The sequence below is a fragment of the Vidua macroura genome, chromosome 9 (genome assembly GCF_024509145.1).
Source record: "Vidua macroura isolate BioBank_ID:100142 chromosome 9, ASM2450914v1, whole genome shotgun sequence".
Taxonomy (NCBI): Eukaryota; Metazoa; Chordata; class Aves; order Passeriformes; family Viduidae; genus Vidua; species Vidua macroura.
Window position 1 is genome coordinate 25,319,632 of NC_071579.1, and position 26,179 is coordinate 25,345,810.

The window sequence follows — 26,179 nt, forward strand, 5'->3', positions numbered from 1 at the left end:
TGCCTGACAGCTTCAGTCCCAGAATTTGTTTCCTCAGTCCCCACAAACTGCAGCAAGCCATTAAGTTTGATTTTACTACTTTTTCCTTCCTCCTCCTTCGTTGTCTCAGCAACTATTTTGTCTCAGCCTTCCTTTCTGGTTCTTTTCCTTAGGGATAGTAACTCTGAAGACTGTACTCACTTCCTATATATCCTTGACCCTCAGAGCTTTTTGACTTCTATTTTATCAACTAGTCAAAGGAAATTCAGCATCAACTCAAAAATGCTCCTTTTTATAAAAAAAAAAAAAAAAAAACACAAAAAAAAACCCCCAAAAAACTTATCTTATCTGGCCAGTTTTCTTTGAAATGTGATTCAGCCAGAAATGGATCGACAGACTTTGCAGAAAAGTTCAGCTCTTGCTGAAGCTTAAAAGGGGATCTTGCATCTATAGGGTTTGGCTCAAAGCCATGGATTTCCTTTCCAGTTCTGTGAGTCCGTAACACAGTGACTGCAGGGAAATGGCACTGAAATATACTTGTCTTTCGCTGACCCTGTTATGTGAAAAGAAATTGGATGTGTTGATGGACTCCTCACTGGAGCAAGAGGAGCTGCTGCCCCTGATGCTCAAGGCTGCCTCCAAGGGAGCATCAGCAGCTGGATGGCGCTGGCAGAGGGGCTCTCCCTGGGGCCCTGATGCAGACGTGGGGCACAGACACCGAGTGAGGGAGAAGGAGGGAAAGCAGGAGCACAGAACATCATGGGGGAAACCTTGTAACTTTAATAAAAGCTCTGCAGAGCTCTGGGATGAGGTCCCAGCTGTGAAGAAACCATTCCTTCATTGCTTCTCTTGGACTTCAGTATTTCTAGACAAGTGGGTTTGTACCAGACTTCACCTCCCTGTGAGACCAACCACCAACCCCCAAAGACTGACTAACCTGTCATAAGGGAGAATGCCTTTATCCTGCCTCCTAACTTTAGAAAGAGGGATCTGATTCTACTTTGCCATTTTCTCCTGACATGGAGGAGAAGGATTTTTTAAATAGTCACCAAACAGAGATGGACCAAGCTGCTGGTACCTGTCTGAATTCACAGTTTCAAAACAGATATTCTCATCTGTGGTTTTGCCATGGGGCATTTTCTTTTGAAAGGGGCCACAAAGTGAAAATTTAAATGCCTCAGACTGCTTTTTAGTTGTGTTTCAGGAGTGCTTTTTGGGAGAGCACAGAATCATTCAGCAAGGATGGTTTTCTTCCCCACTGTGTGATCTGTGAAAGGATTGTGTGAGGTCCTAGTGGGAAGCAGAGAGAAACATCCTATTCCCTGCTCCACAGGAGCTTACCAGGAGCTCATGCACCACCTCCAGTTCTGCCACTTGGTAAGTGGCAAAACTTGGACTAAGTTCCCTATGATTCTCAGACAATGGATTTCAGGAGAACATCAAAGGAATCTGCTTGTTCCTGCAGTACCAAACATGCTGCTGCAGGAGCTGTGAGGCACTACCTTGCCTGCTTTGCTGTGCAGCATTACTGTCCCAGCCACCGTGAGTTGCTCCCCCATGGCTGTTCTCATCTTCAGAGGGACCTAGAGTGAGGTGAAGAAACTTTTACTGCACCTCCTCCATCTCTTCTGCCTGTTGATGCACTGTTACTGTGTCTGCATCTTGCTGGTGGTGCCAATGGTCACAGCTTACACCACCTTTGTCATGGAGCATCACCCTGAACGTGTGAATTCACTGCTTGGATCATAGGGCTGATGTGACTTTCATTTCTTTGGTGTTTCTCAGACCATCATTTCATTTGTACTCCAAACCTGAGACATCTTTCCAGAAAAGCAATACCCAGAGTCCTAATAGAAACTATATCTCTGCATGTCTTAAATTAATTAGAAATGCTCTCATAGAAAGATTTATTTCCAGGATTTTTACCCAGACTTCTGCATGGAGTTGGCAAAGACATTATGTAACAGCTAAATCTTCATTAGTTATATCAGTTTTCTTTGTGCCTTCATGACAATGATGAAAGCTGTAAATAAGTATATTGTCCCATCTTAACAAGGATAGTGTATCCATCAATAAGGACACTTACTCTGCTGAGATCTTTGCAAAGCTGTAGAGGGGAGTAAATTAAAGGGAGAACAACATCCTTCATCTAAAATGTCCTTGTTCTGTCACTTAATGTTTTACCCTTGCTAATATTTTTCAAAGTTTGGCTGTTAGTCAAAAAAGTCACTCAGTAAATGTGACATATTTTTTCCAGCCTAAGTCTGCTTGGTCCTAGAATGATTCTTCTAGGCAGCTATGGCTGGAAGTGTGACCTGAAACTCCTTCTGTGTCTTCTCACCTTAATTTCCCAGAAGTTTCCCAGTGGGATGTGTGGGGATGGAAGGGGCAATCAGAGGAGGTTGTTCAGCTGAACAGGGAGGTGAAAACTCTTGTTTGGGGCAGCAAATGAGTCATCTGGATAAAGACAGCCGGGATGAGACTCCACTCCTAGTAGTCCACCTCATCCTGGACTGGCTGGTTGCTAACACCACGCTTAGCCCAAGGTGTCTCCTCTCACTAAACTCACTTAACTTAGGTGCAGCAAAAGCTGTGTGGTAACTTGAAACTGTGCTGTTTGTCAAGGCTGTCCTTGGCCCACAGGCAGAGGCCAGGGTTATGGGCCCACAGTGCTACAGGTGATCTCTGTAGAGATCAGGGAGAGAGTGAGGAGGGGGTAGGAGATGGTCAGTGCCACTTGCTGGGAGAGATCCACGCTCCCAGCTCCCTGCCAAGGGAGCCCAAACAGGGGAAGTACATCCCATGTGAGCCCACCTGCATTGCATGGCTGGAACTGAGTCCACACAGCCTGCACAGGAGCTCTGCCCATCTCCAGGAATGGAGAGGAGCAGTTTCCAGCACCCAGAACTGTGAGCTTCCCCCTGATGTGGCAGGGCTCAGAGCAGCCTGACAAGGTGCTGAGGTTCCCACTGAATCCAGCACCTTCCCTGGCTCCTCTGCATGGCATTTTATCCCTGCCTCAGCACAGGTGTCCCTAACTCACCCCGGTTAAACAAACAACCAAACAAAAGTAGCGCAAGGAGTCTTGAAGTGATGGAATGCCGCCAGGTTTATGGGACAGTCCAGGAGTGAAAATCAGAGTGTGGCCTGCAGAGGGAAGAAAAGAGCCGTGGTAGCACCACTGCGCTTCCCGGGGGTCTGCTCTGCTTCCCGCTGCTCCTCTGGAGCAGGCTCCGAGCTGAATAGCTGCCTTTAAACATTAAATACATTCAAAGCCCATTCATATCACACCAAAATTAAACTGTTGGATTTCATTCAAGAGTCGCTCCCCTGAGAAAGAGCTGAGAAGAAAATAATGGTTAGCTGAATGCCTCACCCATTCAGCACACAGGAAAATCCCCCAGGAGGAAAGGTAAGGAGGGAGGCTGGGCTATCACCTCACCTCATTGCATCGGTATCTGTGTATAAACCAATTTCTCAATCCACTTAGAAATTCACTAATTGTCATTGGAACTATTTGCTGATGACTGTGAAGTAGCTTGGTAATGAAGAGGAAGTCCATTTATTCGTTAACATTTGTGAAAATAATTGCCTGTCACTCCACCGAACATCCTTTGCCCCAGAAACACTTGCTCTTCAGCACCTTTTTATTTTTTCTGAGCTGCACCCTTTGAAACGCCACTTACAATTTCCAGTCCCTGGAGGGCTCGTTCTCAGCCTCTGTGACAGGAGTGAGGGTGAACACCCCACAAGGGGACACTAAACGTCCTGTCACTTCTGCTGCAAGGAGAGGAGAGTGTATTAACTGTGCTGCAGGGTCTGGCTGCCCGGCTGCAGCTCCCAGGTACTGCTGAAACTGTGGCGTTTACAGGGCTGCTGCAACTCTGCAGCCCGCCCCACACTTCTGCTGGGCACCACAGCAGGGCTGGGAGAAGCCATGGATGCAGGGCTCGGTGACAATGGGGCTGTCTCTGGCCAAGGAGACAAGGTGGCCCCAGCAACACCATGTGAGCTTCAGGGGCTGCCTTCTGCCCCCTGTTTGATAGCCCTGCTCTCAGCCTTCACCAAGACAACAAAAAGACTGCAAAAAGCCAGGCAGGCACCAGGACGTGAGTCCTGGAGGGAGGAGGAGTGTTTTTTTGGAAGGTACAGGAGTGAGGTCTCAGGAGGGGAGGAATGGGGAAAGGATGAAGATCTGTATTCCTCAGCTCTCTGTGCCAGTTGCCCCCATGAGTGCAGCCAACACCTCTGCCAACACCTGATCCTGCCGTGGATGACACAGTGTGGGGATGGCTTTGTCCCCTGTGCCCACAGGCTCACCCCTCTCCGTGATGCCCAGCACTTCCTCTGCTGCCACCACCGCTCCCACCAGCACAGGTAACTTAAACCAACTCATTTCTTCACTTTGGCCAAGCAAAATTCAGCATTCCCATGTGGCCAAGAGGCTCTGAGCCCTCTGACAGCTGGGGAGAGTGGGTTTGCTGCTGCAGGTAAGCTGCACACTTGAGGTCCCTCACCAGATCCCTGGAGAGAAGTGGGAGACAGAGTTTGCCACCCTCTGAATCAACAGAGATCTGCCAGATCGCACGTGCTGGCTTACGCTGCTGTCATATCTTTCACTCCAAGGCTGCTTGTTTGCTTGTCAGCTGTGATGCACTTTTATTGTCTCCTGAGCATGTGAAGTCCCAGATCTGTACCCAGGGCAAGGAGCACTGCATCTCCTGGGCGTGCATGGCCCCCAGTGCTGGCCCAGCAGTGCACAGAGCAGGAGATAAGCGCTGCCCTGCTGCTGGGACCCTGCACTGTGCACCCACTTCTTGCCTGGGGCTGCTGCAGCAGGGCTGGGAGCCACGGAACAGCAGCATGTGTCATTCCCTTGGCTGTGGGCAGGGACAGTGGTCACATCCCCAGCAGGAACCTTTTGTGATCCTCCCAAAGCTGTCTCAACAGAGGAGGAGAGGTTTGGTGTGACCCACTCCCTGTGCCCTGGTTCAGGGGGCTCATGCTGGAGGGTGCTCACCTTGTCTGCAAATCAGGATGAGAAATGTCCCTGCTGAAGGCCTGGGTTCACAGTTTGATATGCCATGGGGTCCAGCACTCTCCTCCTTCCTGCCCATGTCCTGGGACACAAGGTTCCTACTGGGGCTGGCAGAGCCATTCCAGAGCTGGCTGTGGGGCACAAGCCTTCTCCAGGCAGTCCCCAGACCTCAAAGCAGAACCATCTCCTACATCCCAGTGGGTGTCACCAATGGATAAATGGGCAGGAGAAAGCACCACTGGTAAACGGACACGAGGGGAAGTGGGAGGAATCCTTACACCACAGAGTTGTGTGGTGGCCCTCTCTGATGAGCCATGGAGACCAAGATCCTACTGAGAAATGTTAGTCACAGTCCTTCCTGCCTGGCCTCTGCTCCCCACTCACATCTTCTTGGCCCTGTTAATTATTACAAGGGAAACGATGAAGGCCAACGTGCACTTAAGTCCAGCATGAGGGAGAAAATCACCAGTTTGCTCACAGCCATGAGCCAGCCGACCACAGCCAGCACGGAGCTGCCTGGGCTGCCAGGGGACACGGCAGCAGCCTTTGCAGTGGCAGACATCGTCGTGGTGGCTCTGTACTTCGCCTTTATCCTTGCTGTCGGGATATGGGTGAGCCCCTGAGGTGGTCGGGTTTGGGTCTGCCTGAGCCAAGAGGCTTTCATACCCCCTGGACTCCTCCTGGGTACAAAGAGGTTTGCCTGCAAATCACATCCTCTGCACAACTTATTCCACGGCCTGTGGAGCAAATCTGGGGGTGACAGGAATCCTTCTACGAGCCTTCACATCCACCCCGCATGGGGACAACTGTGGGATCACTCCCTGGAGGTTGTTCTGAGAATGATGCTCGACTCCTGTGCTGCAGAGCAGTCTCAGATCTGGGTGTGGACAGGCAGGAGGCAAAAGAAAAGCCAAGGTTGTGCTGGAGAAGACTAAAATGGGACCTTAAAAACCTTGGAAAGATTGTTGCTAATGATTTGTTCGTGTTGTTTGGCAAAGGCCTTTGTCACAGACATCTACTGCGCTCTGCTTGGCTGAACTGTTTTTTCTTCCCCAGTTGGTACATTAAACAGGTACAAGCAGGTTCTTTCCAAAGCACAACTGTCAGAATCCTGCACAAAAAGGGGCAGAAGCAGTGTGTGAAGCCTGGCATACTTAAGAGATCCATAAAACTATTTTGGAGCTGGTGCTGAGGCCAGGCACTAAGGATTCTCCGGGCTTGGTCTGACTCAAGGAGGGTGAATGGAGGAAAACACTTTTTCCTGTTCTTTTTCCTGTGCTTCCAGTCATCGATACGAGTGAGCCGGGGGACTGTTGGAGGATATTTTCTGGCTGGACGATCCATGTCTTGGTGGCCTGTGAGTGAAATGCTTCTCTCTGTTTCTCATGGTTTGAAAGCAATTCCAGGTGTGAGAGCAGGTCTGGTGAGGGGACCCAGGCTTTACATGTTCTGACTGTAGTCTTGAGATGAAGGGGACAGATGAAGGATCCATAAGGAATCATCCTACTCATCTTTGCCAGTGGGCTGCAGCACGGAGCTGCCAGGCCAAAAGGGCAGCTCAGCACCTTCAGGGTTTTCCAACTCTCAGTTTCTCTGCTAAAGCCAGCAATAGAAATGTTCCCATTGATGAAAGTTGGGGAATGCTGGCTGCCTAGCTGGGTTGGAAACTTTTTGGCTTGAACTCACCACTGATGTTCCCAAGTCATGGCAGCATTAGGTAATCTAGGAATGTGTTATCCAGTAAAGAGCATTTAGACACTGAATTAAAAATAATCCCTAATCCCAGGACTTTGAGGCCTTGCTATTTTAGAGCAGAGTTGAGTTTATTGACTAACGATGTAAAGGATATAAACTTCAAACCACTGAAGTATAAATCTTCACTGTGAAGGAAAAAATAATCTATTGAAGGCGCCTTTTCTTGGGAGTGAAAGGTACATATAAAGATAATTTAGAGTTGGAAAGGAATAAAAATGCCACAGGAATAAAGATTCTTCTCAGCCAATGCCAGACTCTAGAACCATATATCTCTCCAGTGAGTCGTGGGTAACGGAATGCACTTCTCAACCAAAACAGGTTTTTTCTTTTTTTCCTTTGGCTGTGCATTGCCCATAAATTCTCTAGGCTAGATTTTCAGCCTCTTCCACCAGAGACACATACACCTCTCTATAATCTGTCATTTCTTAAACGTTCTTTAAACTTCTGTCTCAGCCAAGTAACATTTAATGCAAAAGCTTAGCTTGATGGTTTTCTCTAATTAGGAGGAGGGAAATTAAAAGATACTAAAGTTGAATATTTTTTTCCCAATCTTGTTCTTTTAAACAAGATTTCTGGTGGGTTTTTTTGTTTTGTTTTGTTTTGTTTTTATTTTTTTTTAAATATTAAAAAAATCCCCCACACAAATCCCAAAGCCTCCTCACTGCTTTGGCTCCAACCACAGGTGGCTACAGAGGCTGTTACAGGTCAGCTCTTGCCTCTTCTGAGTTCTTTTAGGTTCAGAGCAGCCTCTAATGCTGTTCACTTCTCAGATTTGTTTGTCAGAGCTGATTCCACCTCTGCAGCTCTCCTGCAGGCTCAGCTCCTTGTGGCCTTCACCTTGAGTACATGACTGGCTTATCTGCATTTTATTATTGTTTTTATGAGAGTGACAGGTTTCAGCTGTGCATTAAATAGCCTCAGCTAAGACCTGATATTAAATTTCAAGACATGGGGAGGCAGAGCAAGGGTCAGCAGGGCCAGAGATGGCACCTTGTAGCTGCCTAACATGGGAATGGAGAAATCCGCCACATTTCATGGACACTGAGGAGTCACCAGGCTCCCCTCCCTCTGCTGTGCCCCTGTAACAGGCGTGCTTCTCAGGAGAACCACTGGCAAAGTGAGCCCTGATTCTGAGATTAAGCTTTGCACAGCAGTGGGGGCAGTGGAAGGGAGCAGGAATGTGCTTTTAGATATGAAAATGTAGGGTTTTTCAAGAGGTGAAGGAAAACCCAACTCTCCGTCAGCTGCCTAACCACAAGGAGATGAGATCCCGGGGAAAGAGCCTTCCTGGGGGAAATGCTTGGGTTGATAGAGAAGTTCCTCAAAGTGACTTGCTCAGTTTTATCCCTGTGCTCCAGATTGGAGCATCCCTGATGTCGACCGATGTGGGCAGCGGTTCGTTCATCGGCCTGGCGGGCACGGCAGCAGCTGGGGGCCTCGCTGTTGGGGGCTTCGAGTGGAATGTAAGTGTCAGTTCTCTTGTCAACTAAGATGTCACTGTCTACAAACGGATTGGGGTTTCTCTCCAGAATCAGGTGTTTAACAGTATCAGCAGCAACAAGTGCTCAACTCTCAGGAGAGAAGCCTGCAGACATTCCGACAGCCTTGGAAACATGAGATCTTTATTTTAGTTTAAGTGGAATTCACTAGAATTATTCGCTCTTTGGCCTTCCCAGTGGTGCATGGCCTTATTTTTAAGCTTTAGTCTGCACTTGTGAAGATAAAATAAAGGATAATGAATACTGGAAAGGTACTTGGATAATAGCAAGATTCTGGGTGCAGGGAGCTGAAAAAAAAAGCAAAAAGAAGCAGCATGTGCTCCCATATTCACTGTAAATCCATGAAAATCAGCATCACTCTCTTCACCTGGCAGCTGCCAAAATGTGGCATCTCTGTGGTGAACATCCGGGTGTGAAGGCAGGTCTCATTCTGCCTTGTTGAAGTGGCCTGGAAAATTGCCACTGACTCTGCACAAGAGCATGAAAACCAGGCCCTTGGTGTGTGGTGCTAATGAAATTTCTCAGCTGATGAGGAGTGAGATTAGTGCCAGCCTCACAAGAAGCATCACTCGCCTTACTCTGAATCTCTTGCCTACCTCAGCAGAGAGTGTTAGGAGTGCCAAGCACAGGCAGGGTCCACCAAAAGCTCTCTCCTGGGGTATGTATTCACTGCAATGTTTTTTTCTAGACCATTAAGGTCACCTTTAAATCCTTTGTGAAGAAAACAGAGACTGTGTTCAGCCTGGTGCATGTAGGACATAATATTGGTGTACTCAAAGGAAATCTATTCAAGTCACTTTAGAAGATCATAAAAACAAGATTGTATTTCAGGGCAAATCTAACTTCATGTGTTCAGATTAATTTATTTCAGATTGGAAAGAGAACTTACATGTGCCATTACTCTCTCCCTGTGCCATGGGGCATCATTCAGCTGGAGGGATCATATGAGCATCTTTCATCACAGCCAGTCTCTGCCACTGCAGGCGCCAATGGCTGCTCTCAGTCAGTCACAATCTCTGCTCACAGAGATCAGGTTTTTTCTGAAAACTTAAATAACTGATCAAAACAAATATAAGGATGACAGATAATGGCTGGAGACAACCAGGAGGGGTGAGGTTTGATGATCCAATGGCTTTCATTTACCTTTAAGTTCTCCTGTTTGGGCTTTTGTTGGGAATCAGAGAAGAAATACATGAGGAATGCCTTTACGCTTTCCAAAAGACTCTTCACCTGTGGCAAAGCAGCTAAAGTGCCTCTTTATCTACCAGTGACAGAAGCACATCTGCACCAGCCTGCAAGAAGAACATCCCAGCAGAGTCTTGCTGTTGCTTATTTTTATGCTCCGCAGGGACAGTCTGCTGCCTCAGCCTCATCACTTGCTAATCGAGCAACAAACAGATGCTCCCATCCTGCTCTGAATCACTTAACTCTTCACTGTCACAGCATCAGCGGTTTTAAAGGCCACCAAATACACCACCATCTTTCAGAGATCCAGAGCAACAGAATACACCACCTTGCTCAAAAGACCAGGGGATGGAAGAGGAAGTGACACCCATGACAGAGAGAAATAGAGTCCTTAGGAGGGGAACTTCAAAAGCTTTTGACTGAACTGTAATAATTCCTCCAGCTGCTGGCTCATCTTCTGAGAAGGGAGAAAAAGTCAGTCTGCTTAAATACATCTCATGGCACTGTACCTTTCTGCTTTTTCAGGATGGCTACTGACAGAACAGGGGGAAAAGCTGTTCCCATGTGTTGAATCCTGTGCCTTTATTCTCTGTCTCTTTAACAGGCCATCTGGCCACTGCTGGCTCTCGGCTGGATCTTCGTGCCAGTTTACATCACAGCAGGAGTTGTCACCATGCCTGAGTACCTGAAGAAGAGGTTTGGAGGGCAGAGGCTGCAAATCTACATGTCTGTGCTGTCCCTGATTCTCTATATATCCACCAGGATATCCGTATGTATCCAGCTGAACGCCACCCTCGTGTCTAGGGCAGGGATAGGGCATCCTGGTACGAGGCAGGGCTGCTCAGAGAGAGCTCCTTGAAAGGATCAGCCCTGCTCCCAGGAACAGCTGCAGTGTGTTACTGTGCTGCTCTTGCCTCTGTATTGATCATGGAGACCTTTCCTAAGAGAGGGACAGAGCCCTCATTAAACAGCAATGCACAGTGAGAACTTTACAGGGATGTGCAACTAATTACTAAACAGTATAAGTACTGTGGGCTGTCTGCCTGCTTTTCCTCTTCTATCACATCAAACCTTAGGCATCAGAGATAGAGGAAGGGCTGCATTACCCCATGTGAAAATCTGGCTGGCTGCATCTTGTAGAGATGAAATTCTCTTAAATTATCATAAACCTGCTGTTGTTCTTGTAGTTGAGTTTTCCGCATTAGGTATTTTATGGTTGTTCCTCTTTCTTTCTCACTTGTGTTGCACAAAAAGGGAACAGTGAAAGGGAGGTAGGTTCTGGCTTAAGACAAAATGCAGCATCTTTTCTGAATTGCTTGTAGCATTGTACCCTGCTGGTAGCCAAAACCCAGCTATACTGGGCTATACTGGGTATTTCCCCCTTTTAAATGCCATTCACAAAGAAACAGAAATTATGCTCAGATATTTACTAAGAACTACCTGTGCCCTTGGAGGGAGAGAAGTGTATTTGAGAGTCCATTACAGGGACTGAAGATGTCAGTCCTTTGTCTCCAGCTGATTATCCCAAGGTCAGTACAAGGGCCAGTTTTCACTAGACCCTTCTGAAATATTCAGATGTCAAATTGCCTTGGGAGACACTGACTGGAGATAAAACACTCATGTGACTTCAAGGTCCTTCTCCCAGGCTTATTATATCTCAGCTCCTGGGAGGGGCATTAAGAGGAGTTCCAGGCTGGGAGTGTGGGATAGATTTCCCCCTCTAATGGGCAGCTCTTGGTCATGTCACCCACTGCTGTCACCACTGCCTCCAGCTTTGCTCTGTGGGACCGGAGCATAGCCCTGGGTGACAGAATGAGTGAGGTCCTGCAAAAAGACACTTAAAGCCTCTTTACCTGTGAGGGATAAATGGCAACTCTCTCCTGCAGCAGCCCACAGTGAGCACAGCCACACAGACAAGGTATGAAACAGAGCTGTCTTTCAGAGTGACCTTCAGCAGAGCAGCATTTGCCAGTGCTTTTCAGAGCAGGACCCTGGCCCCCATCACTGCTGTTTCATCTCAGTGGTTTCTCCTCTGTGCAGCCAATTCACGCGTGGCTGACGGATGTGGCTGGAGGAGTTTATGGCCATGACAGGTGCTTTCTATTAAGCAGAGCTATTGTTTGTGGAGAGCTCATTTAGCGGCTGGCTGGACAGCAGGCACTTGGTTACAAGGAGGATTTTTCTCCCTGTGCTTTCTGCCCAAACATAGGTCAACAACCAGGGCACTGCAGAGTCTTCTTGGCTTGCAAAGAAAACAGAGATCTCAATAAACAGTGTTGTCAGAGGACTGATCCTGCACGGCTATGGAGGTGCTTGTGTTTCCTGCGGGGAAGCCAAACCCCAGAAGGGGCAGGGATTCCTGTGGAGTTCTGGCTGTGCCTGTTGTGTCTCAGGCACACAGAGGTCAGGGGCTGCACTGGCTCCTTGCTTTTAAGGTGCTCATTTCAGATACAGCAAATGGAATTCTTGCCCCATCCCTTCTGTCTGCCTTGGTAAAGGTCTTCACCTGTATCTCACCCCATGCCGGACTTGCAGGTGTCCCTCTACCTTGCTTTCCCAACATAAACATCTCCCATATCACCTTCTGCAATTTTGAATGATGTTATCGTGTAATTCCAGGTTTCACCCGGTTTCTGGTGTCACTCTGCCAGAAGAGCCAAACAAAACACAGCTGATGGGACTTTCTGTGTTTCTAGTGAGGTCCTCAGCAGGTATAATCTGTTTTTCTGGAGTCACTTTAATATGCTGAACTGCATGAACAGAAAAACCACCTGTTGACCTCAGATAAACAAATCATGGTACAAGATATCAGAAAGAGTCTTTCAAGAGGGAGTGTCTCTGGACCATGAGGCCACCAAGAGGTAGCCCTGGGAAGAACAAGGTCTCTGCTGTCTCCTCCTCTTTCCCTCCTGTGTCTGCCTGTGGATACATGGGCTGTGCTGTCCAGGGATGTGTTCACAGTCACCAAAAGAGGTGACGATTTACACCAGTCCTTTTCTGTGCCAGCCAGGATTCTATGACTCAAGATGATCTTTATTTTGATGACTTTTTAGTCCCTTGGTGTAGCACCTTCATTTTCACCCTCCTGCTCTCCTGGATCCTGAAAGCTCTGACCTGGAGGAAAGTTTTTCCTTACAGCAAAACAAGGTTCAGAGCCAAGAGTCCCAACAGCTCTTCTCCTCCCCTTCAGTTCACCTTGCTGGTGTCCTCCCCTGTCAATGCTTTCAGCTGCAGAGGGCTGCAGGCTGCTTTATTAGATTTTACTTACACAAAGCACTACTAATGCCAGACTGCCCTTGTTTTTTTTTTTTATTCCAGACAGACATTTTTGCTGGAGCATTGTTCATCCAAACTGCTTTGGGCTGGAACCTCTACTTGTCCACTGTGATCCTGCTAGCAGTGACTGCTGTCTACACCATAGCTGGTAAATAGCTGGTTTTAAATGGCACATTATAAACTGAAGCCTAGGTTATAAGTTTCCCATTTCCTACAGAAGGGAAAGAGTATTCAGGTCCTGGTCTGAGGGAGAGATTGCCCCAGTTGCTGGTAGTACTTGCCTTGTCACTCCCAGCTGTTGGAGACCTTTGACTCTTCCCCTCTCCCCTCTTGGCCCATGGGAAAGTGGTACAGGGGGAACATCACTGGTTTTGGAGGATTTTCTAACACTGCATAAGGCTCTTGGCTCCCTCTGTGCAGGAAGTTACCACTGCCCAAATTGGCTATTTTGTTCCCTTTCTGCAAAATTACCAACTTTAGCTCTTAAGATACTGAGCTGCCTCCAAGTTCTCGCATGAACATGGAAAACCTTCCACACTGCTCCTCCTGGGAGGGCTTGTGACAGCTGTGGGCTCCAGAGGACCAGCTAAGTGCCAGCTTCTCCCAGTGGGTGTGTCCTGAAATCACAGGGCTGGGGCTACAGAAAGCTTTTTCCCAGGTGAGGTGTTTCCCTGTGCATGGTGACACGCTGACTGCTGTCTCTGGTTCTCCTGGCAGGGGGTTTGACTGCTGTGATTTACACAGATGTGCTGCAGACCCTGATCATGGTGCTGGGAGCTTTGGTCCTCATGTTCATAGGTAAGGGGAACCTGCAGTGATACCACACAGCAGTTTAGTGGTCCCAAGGCCACTAGACCTTAGCAGGGTGCCTCACCCTTTCATGTGGTGCAGAAATGAGTTTTAGCCACTCACAAAAGTGGTGCCAGCACAAGTCTCATTCTCCAAGCCATCATACTTTCTTCATCCTTTGCACTAACTGTATGGAGGTGAGGCTCTGGATATCTTCACCTCACTGGGGTTGCCAAAGAACTTTGGAACATCACATTCTCAGAGCCAAATTCAGCTCTCATTAAGCCCATGTCAATTCAGAGTAACCCTGCTGACTTCCACTGCTGACTTTTGGAGTTCATGTGGGTGCAACTGAGCATTATAAAAAAATAAAGAGCAACAGGGAAATGACCATCATCAGTCTTCGTTTTAAGCCTTCTTGGCAAACAGAAATATCTAAACTAGGTATATCTTTTTTCATGTTATACTTTCCTGCTCTAGCTTTTGGAAGGTGTATAAGTAAAACTAGATGCTGATAACATTGCAGGGATTAGGATCATGGAGGTTTTCCTGCACTGATCCTCTTCCAGAATGTATTGTTTAAACCACAAGGACTCTGGGCAAAATCCAGCTGACTTCTGTAGAAACTTTGCAAAAAGCAAGGATGGAATGAAAAGTAAAGGAGATAAGAGGAAGATAAAAGAAAAGTAATCACGAGACTCAGATTAGATAATAACTTTGCATGATGCAACAGCCCTTAAATCACTGCCATTTTCTTTACAGGGTTTGAAAAAGTTGGCTGGTATGAAGGACTTAAGGAGAAATACAGCACAGCAATACCAAAGATCACGGTCCCAAACACAAACTGTCACCTCCCACGTGCAGATGCCTTTCATTTGTTCAGGGATCCCATCACAGGAGACATTCCCTGGCCTGGCCTTATATTTGGTCTCACTGTGGTGGCTCTTTGGTGCTGGTGCACTGACCAGGTAAATAAAATCTTTCCCTCAGCATACAAACCACCACAGAGTTATTTTCAGTCCACTCCTCAGTCTGTGGATCTGTAAGCTGAAAAATCAGTGTGCCTCAGTGTGCAGGATTTGCTACTTTTTTTACTGGTCTAGACCAGAATGTCTCACTCTTTCCACCTTCTCAGCAAGATGCTAATTTTATGCACTTCTTAGTGCAGTGAGAACAGGTTGTTTTCATCCATCTTTATCCCACTGTGGGCTGGTGAGTACTGGGAATCTTCATGCAGTTAGCATGACAAGGATATAAAAATGTGAATCTGGTGCTGGCTGTGCTGTGACCTTGAGTAGACCTCCAGACAATATTCCTCCATTCATATCCCCAGATGTCTCGTGTCCCTTATTCCTTTTCAAGCTACAAACAAGGAAAGCTGCGTGTGTTCCTTGAGACACGGTGCTTCTGTACTTTCAGATGGGATAATTATGAAACCCCACCACTGAGCTTTTACCAAAACACCCACAGTCTGCTTCATTCCGTGTCATTTGCTGCCATACAGTTGCTGTCTCCAGCCCTCAAGGTGGCTTCATTTCAGTCAAGGGTGAAATTATTCCTGTAAAGGAAATTTCCACGCTGCCCTCTCCTGTAGCCTGTGGACTGAGCTCTGAGTGGTGGCAGCAGGCTGCAGTCAGTGAGGTGGGAAAGCTGTCCTTGGCATGCAGAACACTGTGGGATCCTGCAGGATGAAAGTCATCCCTGAGAAGGAGAGACAGAGAGAATGGATCCTGCTCTCTCTGCTGTGCTCCTGTTTCATTCTCTGCTCCCTTTCTGCACTGGTTGCAGGTGATGGTCCAGAGGTCTCTCTCTGCCAAGAACCTCTCCCATGCCAAAGGTGGATCTGTGCTGGCAGGATATCTGAAACTCTTCCCTGTGTTTTTCCTTGTCATGCCAGGAATGATCAGCAGAGCTCTTTTCCCAGGTAAGCCTTCCCATCTTCCTTGACACAGGGCTCCATATCTGATGTGACCACTAATCCCACACAGGTGTGCCAGCACTTTTACATCTTAGAAACTGCTGTCCTGCAGGCATGTTCATAGAGATTCTTGTTGCACCATGGTGTTCCCAAGCCCTCCCTCCACCTCCAGCTCTCCCACAGTGGCAGAAATCACCAGGAGTAGCCATAAGAGGCATACTTTGCCATTGGGGGCATATAGCTCCATGCTGTGGACATTGCATTCATCTGGAGGGAGTCAGTGAAATTAAATTCATGGAGCACTGAGGCTGTCCTTCAGATCCTATGGATTGCATCCATTAGGTATTTTGGAGCCTTTTAGCAACCTACCACACAGATTCATTTAGGTCCTGGTGGATTAGGCTAAATGAACCTCCCTTATATCCCAAGGAGCTCTCATTGCTGGTTTCTCCAGAGCCTTTCCCTTTCCAGGAGGAATAACTTGGTTAGAAGGACCACTCCCAGAGAAAAGAGCTTATTTCCCAGATTTCCTAAATAGGAGTAAGTGAGCCTCCAGAATCCCTGGGAACCCAGCTGACAGGTTCATGGAAATAGTCCAGTTCCCACAAGTGACAAATCATCAAGGATTACAGTTATGCAACACCCAGGAGAGTTTCAGCTGTATCCTGAACAGAATTTGAAAATGTCATCTCAAAGTTTCACCTCTATTATATGATATAAAGCATTGTCCAGCTCCACCCATTGTAGCTGTATTCCATCTCTGAATTTATATGAAACTGCACAAGGCATCAGGATTTGTTCCCTTGATCTGAACTGGGGTTTGCACTGACTCCTTGTTGTTTCCCTGTGTTCCACAGATGAAGTGGCCTGCGTGGACCCAGACATCTGCAAAAGGATCTGTGGAGCTGCTGTGGGTTGTTCCAACATTGCCTACCCCAAACTGGTCATTGAACTCATGCCTGATGGTGAGGAACACCCTTGTGGAGCTGGGCTTGAGCCAGGCTCTGCACGGGGGGGATCAGGTTGCTCTTACCCATCCTAAGGATGTGGGAATCTTACTGCAGATACCAGACAGCAGGGTGGAAAAAACAGCACTCAGAGGGCCAGGGCCCAGTCCTGATTCTCTTTCTGTGTTTGGCTCCCGCAGGGCTCCGGGGTTTGATGATTGCAGTGATGATGGCAGCCCTGATGAGTTCCCTCACCTCCGTTTTCAACAGCAGCAGCACCCTCTTCGTTGTGGACATCTGGCAGCGGCTCCGCAGGCAGGCCTCCGAGCAGGAGCTGATGATTGTGGGCAGGTCCTTGCATTTATTTATGTCTCGTTCCTCTCATCATCTGTTCTGAGAGCAGCTTTTACATCCTCCAGGCTGGACTCACTGAGAAAAATCTGGTGCCTTCAATACAGAGCAGGAGCACAGCTTGGGAAAGAGCGTTGTGCATTCCAGCTTCATCTTGGATAGGCCTGGTCAAGGAGAAACTCTGAGTGTTCCACTGAGCTAAGCAGATAATTGCCTCTCTTCTCTCTAAACTTATTATAAATACTGCTTTAAACGTAACTTTTAGAAAAGCCAAAAATCTTCTTGAGTCATTGTCACCAGAGGTCTATAAAAATGTTATTTTTGCATCAGACAGGAGCGATATGTTGCAATTACTTTTTTTTTTCTTTTTCTTTGGGGAAAAGTGCAGAGCTGAGCCTCCCAGCTTTCTGTCTCTGTGATAAGTTGTAGTGTCCTTTGCAGATAAGCCTTGGTGCTGCATTATGTCAGGGGCATATGAAGTTCTCCTCCAGACAGGGGAATTTGGGCTGCATTCAGTGTGGAGGTTTTGCTCTCCAGTCATGAGCATTAAGGTCTAAATTTTGCTGAGGTGTGGCTGAAGGCTGCAGGCAAACTCACACTTCACCATGGCAGGGTGGGCAGAGGACAAGTACCTCTTGTTCAGCAATAAGGACAAACCTCTGTGGCACACAGTGCAAAGGCAGAGGAAGGTTACAATATTCACCTGAGACCCCAAGCACAATTTTAATAAGCAGCAAATGAGTTGGAATTTGGCAAAGGCAAGAGACTGAGCACATTACCTGCTTGGAAAGGTGGCAGAAAGATTGCTTTCACAAGCTACCATCTCCCTCTTTCTGTCATATCCAAGAGCAAGGTCATTGAAGACCATGTCACACTTTAGGACACACCAGGCTCACATCGGGAGAACAATTTTCTCTTTTCCTGTGTACACAAGGAAAGGTTCTTGAGAGTGATCTGTGGATTTTTTCTTAGAAAATTCCAATAACAACTGGGAATGTGTTTTCCTGCAAATCTACCTGCAGAGTTAATACAATTTTATCCTTCTCTTTCAGAATCTTCACCCTCATCCTTGTGGTCATCAGCATTCTCTGGATCCCAATCATTCAGTCAGCCAACAGTGGGAAGCTCTTTGACTACATTCAGTCCATAACCAGTTATCTGTGCCCACCAATCACAGCCCTCTTCATCTTGGCAATCTTCTGCAAGAGGATTAATGAGCCTGTAAGTGAAGTGTCAACAACCAGTTGATACATGTATTTAATTTGATAAAATAAATAAATATCTCTTCCCTCAGTACTTAGCCTTTGAACTCCTTAAACTCGGAGCCAGTCCAGCTCAAGAGTGACAATCAGACAAGCTTTCCTGGCATGCATTAGTGGATCTTAGCCCAGTCTCTAGTGGGTGTGGGTTTGCTTCAAAGAAGTCACTGCAGGTGGTACTTTTTGGCAGTCCCATTTGAAAGCATGAAAGGGAAGTTGTTCTGCCATTTAGAGATGATGTATCAAAGTCTCATTGGAGCAGTGTTGTTAGGAGGAGATTCTTGCATTGTTTGTGCTCTGTGTGCTCCATGTTCAAGGGCAACGAGAGAAAATGAGGATTTTTTTGCTTGAAAAAATTCTCCTTTGATGCACCTCAGTGTGTATTTCCATCAGGCATAAATAGTCTTGGGAAAGAGGGAGAGGAGAGGGAAAACTACAGCCAGAGGTAATTTGCAGTGACCTTTTCTCCGTGCTTGCCTTTTCTCAGGGTGCTTTCTGGGGCCTCGTGGCTGGGCTTGCCGTTGGTCTGGTTCGGATGATCATGGAGTTCATTTATAGCGCCCCGTCCTGCGGGGAGGAGGACAGGAGACCAGCTGTGCTAAAGGATGTGCACTACCTCTACTTTGCCCTCATCCTCTGTGTCCTCAGTGCCATTGTCATCGTCCTCATCAGCCTCTGCACCCCACCGATCCCTGAAGAAAAGGTAAGTGAGTGGCAGTGACACCCTTTCCCCAGAGCCCCCATCTGGATACCAAAATTCCCCAAGATCTGCCCTTTCCTGTTCCTGCAGTGGCTAGGAAATGGTGTGTGATGCATATGCTGCCAAGAAGCCCTTGCTCCTCAACTCTCCCTATTCCCCAGATCACAGAGTGTTAATGCTGCTGAGCACTGAGTGCTTCAAATTGGGTGTGAGTTCCCATGCTGTGCCCAGAGCAGGGCAGACACCACAGCCCATCATAACTGGAATAGAAAGAAAAGAAGAAGGGGAAGGAGATGAAATCACATTACAGAGCACTGCTGAGGAGGAATTAAATCTATCTAATTGTAGTATCTAGCCTGCTTCAGCAGAGCCAGCATCAATCTTGCAGGCAAACTAGATTAATATCTTTTGCAACATGGGCATTTAGGAAAATAACATTTTGTCCCAATGTGATCTCAATTAAATTTAATAACTTTGAGGGAAGAGCAACTTTCTTTTACTTAACACATTAAAATGGTGCAGAGTTGGGAGGTTTTATATTATAAAACCTTAAAGCAATTCTTTCCAGTCCCAAGTTTTAAAGCAGCTGCCAATATAACAAAACTGCCACCTACCTCTCAGCAAAGGTTACTGGGTAGATTAAAAAGTCCTATTTTTTCCTATCTAACTGCATGAGAGAGAAAATGCTGTGATGGCATCAATCTGTTGCTTCCTCATAACTTGTAAGGCATTAACCAGCTCCATCAATGTTTGATGGAATGTTATAGGTGTCAAAGAGACCCCGCTCCTGAAGATTACATGAAAGCAGGTGCTCAGATAGGGGAGAGGAGGAGGGAGAGAGGCTGGCTTTGTGTCTGCTTGGAGATAAACTCTCAGCTTTTATTAGCTATCAGAGGATCCACATGGGAGAGAGAAATACTGGCAAGGAGGCACCATTAGTTCTGCTGCTTACGTTGTTCATGACTGCTCAGGGGTGGCCAGATGGTTGCCAGCAATTAATTACTGCGGTTTAATGAGTTCCCACTTATCATCTGACCTGTGATAGCTAAACATGTGCAGTGCTCCCTGCCCACAGCAATAGCAAGATAAGATGCATTAACACAGCACTGGTGAACAGTGAGCATCAAACCAGCAGTTCAGGAGATGGAGAAACTGGCCCAAGCACCTCCAGGCTTTTTAGTCTGACCTCTGAGGTATGAAAACATTTCAAACATCTTCCAGGAGGGGCATTTCAGCATGGACCCCACTATAAAAGAATGAGAGAAAGAGAGGTTACGATCTTAGATTCCCCAGGGGAGATTTTCAGTGGTATTTCTACTGAAATGTGTGAGTTTATAGGTGCTGGATGTAAGTGATCTTATTTAACACATTCTTCAAAGAGCCAGGGTATGGTCAGGCAGGGCAGGATTTTGTCTATTATCCCAGAGGAACAAAGGATGAGAGGTGGTGGCTGCCCTGCCTCAGGTACCTCTGGAGAGCCAGGGAGGGAGGAGAGCTTGCTGAAGGGCAGCACTGGCCAGGAGCTAACATCAGCTGGGCTTTTTGAGGTAAATGTTCTCAATAGAGATGCTCAGGATAGCCTTTTGGTATGCCATGGACCCCACATAGTGCTGAGCTCAGTGCTTGACCCCTGTGTAAGAGATTTTGTTGTAGAAAATGAACGAGAATTAATGATACTGCCTGTGGCAGTGAAAGGCTGGACACAGAGACCCAGATCAATCATCTGATATTTGTGGTGACCATCCCATGTGCCCCCTACCCCTCAGTATCTTCCCACCACAAGGAAAATGGGATGGACTGCCAGGAAATTCGTGCCACTAATCAGTAGCTCATTCCCTCTTTCCATAGCTCAGTAGGCATGGGAGAGTCTATCCCCATTTCTTTTTTTCTGATTCCATTCAGTTTCTACTATTTATCCTGATTTCAACAGGAAAAGTCTGCCCTTGTTCCTCAGAGAAGATCCAAAGAAAGGCATGGGGTTTAACTGAAGTAGGAGACAACTCTGCTGGGTTTCTTCCTATCTGGCACGAATCTCAGTGGGCAGCACTGAGACCAAAATTTTTCATTTTCCTGGGTCAGCTTCACCCCAGGTTTTGCCTAGACATGAGCAGAGGTGTGGGTTTGGACCATCAGTTCTGGTGACATGGTTTTTCATGGTTTGCCCCCTCATCTCCAGTGAACCTGTGGCTGTGCTGTGCTGGCTCAGGGACAGAAGTGTTTTGGGGAAGGAAGGGCAGGAGGTGGAGATCAGGGTGGATGTGCCAGGCTCTGACTGTCTGGGTAGAAAGTGGCACCTGGCCTTTGTGTTTGGCCATTATTTACTTGGCATGCAAGTGGGCAAACCTGTGGTGAAGAGCCTGAGTGTCCTTATGACAGTGGCTGGGAGGGGGACACTGCTGAGTGTCCTGCACGAGGATCTCTGAAGCTCTGGTGCTTCCTGGTCCCTTCCTGAGACTCGGGTGTTTCTCCCCTAAGGCTCACACGGGGCTGGTTCTGCTCGTCCTTAACTGCAGTGCTTGGGGATGGAATGATGAAAGACACAGTACGAGAGCTAGGAATTGTGTCATTTGTTTTGTCAAGCAAAAAGAGCAGAAAAACAAGGCAGCAAAGACAAAGCCGAGGAAATACAGTGATAGATCATACCTCAGCAGATGTAAATCACCACAGCTCCATTGCCTTCAAAGACCAGGAACAGCTGTTGAGCACAGTTATGTTACTTTGCACCAGCTGAGGATCTACACTGGACAACTTTAAATATTGAATCTCAATGCTTTTGAGATAGTAAATGGGCAAAAGGAGAAAAGAGATTTGTATCTGATGTTAGAGTGGTACGGCTAATGTTCCTGGCTTTAAATGAATTACAATCTGAGAACTGCAAGCTGTAGCATTTTCTCCTGCTGTTTTGGACACTCTCCCATCCCTGTGGTGATTGATGCTGTGCTGGAAAACAAGTATGCAAAGAATTTGTTTGGTATGCTCCAGAGTTCATATGTCTTCATTGTAGGTAGTCCATATTGTGTCACGCCGTCCTTGAAAACCCTGCAAAAGAGCTTACAATTAAATTTGAGACTGTGAAGCTGAAACACAACTGTCAGGTGCCAGATGGCATTTCGGAACGGAAGGATTTATTCTAGTTTACAAACAACAAAAGGAAAACTTTGCTGAGTTCTTGCAAACTCCCTTGCCCAAGGAGACTGTGAGGGAGAAGAGGGAGGGGAACAGCCCAGCAAGCACTGAGTGCTGCACCAGCAGGCCAGCTCCCCAGGGGTCAGGGTCACCCAGACAGGCTGAGGGACTGGCAATTCCACCCGCTGTACTCTGGGGTTGGGATGTTCTCCCTGTGTCTTGAGGCATGGCTTCAGTGGCTCCTCTTGGTGCACAGCTTAGGCGGAGCACCAAGCCCACCTGGGCTGGTCTGAGCCCACCCTGAGAGCCCTGAGGTGCTGCAGCTGGAGCTCCCACAGCATCACTTGGTGGCACTGAGAGCCAGACACGCTCAGCTCTGTGGGTGCTGGCAGGAGCAAACTAAACGGGGGGGACACAGGGGGGACACAGTGCCCGGGGGTGACTCTGCAGATGGGAGCAGAGCCACAGGGCCCCCCAGGACCCTCCTGCTCCCCTGCCCTTGGACATGGTGGCCTCAGGCAGCACTTCCAAGGTCCCATCTGCCTCCCCTCCCCATCCCTTTGGGAGGTTGTGCCAGGCAAGCCCAGCCAGCCCCGTGGAGGCCTCCATGGCCACACAGAGCTGCTGCTCTGCCCCACCCCAGTGGCAAAGAGCAGAAGGGGGATCTCAAGGAATGCAGCCAGCCCAAACCCATGCGAGCTCAAAGCTGCAGTGCTGGTGAACTGCCTCAACAGGAGCTCTGCAGGGTGGTGGTTGGCTTTATTGGCCATGGAAGAGGCACCAGCTCCTGGGTGGGTCAGGGGGGTGATGCCATGAGGTTCCCTGTGTCTATGCTGCTTTCCATTGGGAATTGCATCCTTCTGCTGGAGTCCAAGCCCTAGGTACACCCCAGCCCTTGAAGATTTTGCTGCAATGTGCGGAGACAGTGGTTCAGTGACACATGAGAAGAGGAAAGAAAAGGAAAAAAGTTTTGGAAATCCTTTAGTACCCTGGAACTTTACTATGCTCCAGTGACATTTCCTAAGTGACCTAAAAAAACCAAAAAAAGAATCCCCGAGAAAGACGAGGATCATCAAATCAGAGCAATTTAGCACTTCATGACAAGAAAGATTAGCCCTGCCCAATGCTCATCTTGGTTGAAAATGATTTAAATAAAGCTATAAATCTTCTGGAAATTATGCAACATTCTGTGTCAGCTGGAGGCTTCTGCCTGGATTTGTGTGTGCAAAATTCAAAAATTAAACTCACGTTACTTTGTAAATGACCCATTGGGGAAGTTCATTTCCATACGGGCAGAGCAGGGAGGCAGCTGCTCCTGGGGCACGTGTGTGACTTTGCCTGCCCTGCTGTCACCACTGCACCTCTGCACTGTCCCCCCTGTGCCCCTCTGCCAGGCAGCCTGGGCTGGAGCTGGCAGCTGCCTTTGGGAGGGATGGATGAGCCTGTCCCTGCTGCCTGGCCTGGCCAGGGCAGGGGTCAGGAAGAGCCACTGGGATCCTGGGCATGCCAAGGTCAGCCACAGCAGCAGCAGGCCTGGCTTAACCCCAAATCTCCAAGCCCTGGGGTGTGTGATCACCCCACAGCTGCCAAAGGGCCACTGAGGTTTGCAAGATCGATGTCTCCTGTGCACCCCCTGTGTTCCAGGGAGAATTTCAGGCTTGTTCTGGGATAAGAGTTTCAGAACTTGGGCATTTGTAAAGCAGGCTGATCGTCCTTCGTGGCTTTCTGCAGAGACAGGCAATGGCTTGTGTTGGCCCATCAGAGAAATCTGGAATTTAACAAAGATCTTCTGTGGCCACAACAGCTGTCTGTGACTGACTGTATCCAGAGAGGGTGTCTTGGCTTCTTTTTTGATTTATTTTTATTTATTTGACTTTATTACCCTTCCCTGTTGGAGGGCTGCCATTCTGGATGCAGACCATCATTGTTTCAGATCATTCACATGACCCTTGCAAATAGGAAGCTGCTTCTCCAATGTCTACTAAAGGGTTACTCCTCAGACACAGGGACAGAACAAGTTATGTAAAAAAATGGAAGGCAAGAAACCAGATTATTTCACATTTTTTCTCAGATTTTCAACTCCAGCTGGATGGTGCCAACCTTCTTACCCAGGGTATGGACACCTGTGCAGGAAGGAAGGGAGGGAAAGTGGGAGATCACCCCAAACAGGCCTCAGCATCACCTTGGACCTGTGCCCCCCAAGGAGGGAGATGTCTGGGACAGACAGGCAGTGACCACTTTCTCTCTGTCCCACTTTGCAGCTGGATGGCCTCATGTGGTGGACCAGGCACAAAAAGGCACCTGCCATAAACCTGGAAAACGGTGAAGAACAGACTGACCCAGAACAGAGTGAGAAGGACCTGGTGGAAACTGCAGCTTCAGATGATAAGGAGGAGGCAGGTAGGGCTCTCTCTATGAACAAACACACTCACGTGCCTGGGAATGCACAGCCAGGATCCCATCAAAGTCCCCAAAGTTCATGAGGAGCCACCTGGTCCATTCACTGGAGCCGGGGCTTGTATTTACAGTTTTAAGGATGTGATAATGAAAGTGTTGTGGTTCTTGGTCCTCCCAACATCCCTCTGAATGGCTCAGAAGAGCTGCCATCCCTGAAATAAAGAGCACCAAAATAGCAGCACAGTCTGAGGGGACCAAGAGAGCCTGGGAGCAGACATATGCACTTTGTGGATGCCCTAGAATGAACCCACAGGCCTCACTTTTCTCATTTCCATCATGCCAATAGGATCTTTCCATCTTCCCTTAGATGTAAGCCATGGTTAAAACTCAGACCTTAAATAGCTCTGTGTCCTACCAGAGGTATTTAATAGGAAGGAAAGCAGAGCAAAGTGAACTTAAAGAGTTGTCAGGAGACAGAACAGTAGCAGGAGATGCTACATAGGCTAGTTCTTTTCAGAGTGGACAGAGCTTTATTCTGCAAATCTATTAAAAATGCAGCTTTCTGGTTTTGAGCTTAACTTTCGAAGGTTACAGAAGTTCAGAGCAGCAGAATAAAGACACACAAAAGATTTCTTCACTTCTTCCATTTCTGGTCAGTCCAAAGGACACAGGAACCAATCACAGAATAAACAGAAGTGAACATCTAAACAAATCCCCAATAGAGTAAATAAAAAATATCCCAAATAAAGTAAAGTTGGGGTAAAGTTGAATGCAGTTATTCAGCATTACTTCTTATTTCTTGTCAATTCCTAGTTCACTTCACTAGCTCAGATTTTTATAAACAGATATCCTAGTATTTTGGTAATTAGCAGAGATGAGGAAGGAAATGTGAAACACAGCGGTTGACAGTTTAATGAGGGTTTTTTTCTGAGTAACACCTTTTTTCAAGGCCCTATAACATCCTGTATTTCAAAAAAGGTTATATTTGGAAAGAACAGGGAGTGAAATACACACAGCACAGGACTGACAATTAAAGCACACACTTCACCTGGCATGCCATGTGTAATAAACAAGCTGGGGTATCTCTAAATGGACCATGCTGTCAGGAATTTTTAAAAGCGGATGAAATCTGGGCTGGGGAGGAGGGGGAAGAGGTTTGTTAATTAACTAACGAGTGATTGGTGCAATCAACCCACTGCAATCAGGCTGTGCTGTACATGGTCTAGGGAGAAGTTTTCCTTTTCCTTTTCCTTTTCCTTTTCCTTTTCCTTTTCCTTTTCCTTTTCCTTTTCCTTTTCCTTTTCCTTTTCCTTTTCCTTTTCCTTTTCCATTATTTTGCATCTCCCATGCAAGGTCCCTCTCAAGTCTCACTCCAGACTGGCCAATGCACCTCCAAACAACTGGGAGAGGGGAGGGAAGGGTCCCAGTAGATTCCAACAGCCAAGTTTTGGTCCCTCTCTCGCAGCAGCCAAACATCCCTGGTGGAAAACGTTGTACATGTGGTTCTGTTGTCTGCCCACCGGCCCCACGCCCACCCTGTCCCAGGAGGAGAGCGCTGCCCTGGAGCACAGACTCACCAGCATCGAGGAGAAGCCCCAGTGGAGGATTGTGTGTGATATTAGTGCCATTCTCCTGATGGCCACCAACGTCTTCCTGTGGGCATATTTTGGCTGAGCTGGGGTCGGGAATGGCGTGGCTTTGGTTGCTCTCACCTTCCTGTCTAAGCTGGGAGCATCAGGTGACAGAGCAGCACAGCCTTTCCCTGGAGGCACCGCTTGCTGGGAATGACTGTGGGGCTCAGTTTCTCCATGAGGGGTGACCAAATCTCAGCATTGGTCACATCTGGGACACAAGGGATGTGTGGGATAGCACGTGGGACAAGTCAGGAGGTTTGGGGTCAAGTTTAAGGGTGCAGAGCTGAGCCCAGCAAGGAGCAAAGGCTTTGGAAAGCCCAGCTGTG

The 26,179-nt window shown here is 47.6% G+C and overlaps 1 protein-coding gene across 1 annotated transcript; it reads left to right on the forward strand.

Moving 5' to 3' along the window:
- Positions 1-5,451: 5,451 nt before the first annotated feature.
- SLC5A9 (solute carrier family 5 member 9) lies at positions 5,452-26,133 on the forward strand. The gene is made up of 14 exons (XM_053984979.1): positions 5,452-5,628; positions 6,303-6,374; positions 8,131-8,235; positions 10,061-10,225; positions 12,775-12,880; positions 13,450-13,530; positions 14,284-14,489; positions 15,310-15,445; positions 16,297-16,404; positions 16,587-16,737; positions 17,790-17,958; positions 18,484-18,699; positions 24,084-24,222; positions 25,685-26,133. The coding sequence occupies exons 1-14, from the start codon at positions 5,467-5,469 to the stop codon at positions 25,891-25,893; spliced, it is 2,025 nt and encodes a 674-aa protein (XP_053840954.1). The 5' UTR covers positions 5,452-5,466; the 3' UTR covers positions 25,894-26,133.
- Positions 26,134-26,179: the final 46 nt, after the last annotated feature.

What these genes read in the sequence shown, in the direction of transcription:
- SLC5A9 (XM_053984979.1), top strand. Translation starts at nt 5,467, where the DNA reads ATGAGGGAGAAAATCACCAGTTTGCTCACAGCCATGAGCCAGCCGACC. An exon ending in CAGCAGAGCTCTTTTCCCAG is followed by an intron (nt 15,446 to 16,296) that starts GTAAGCCTTCCC and finishes TGTGTTCCACAG; the next exon opens with ATGAAGTGGCCTGCGTGGAC. An exon ending in CATTGAACTCATGCCTGATG is followed by an intron (nt 16,405 to 16,586) that starts GTGAGGAACACC and finishes TGGCTCCCGCAG; the next exon opens with GGCTCCGGGGTTTGATGATT.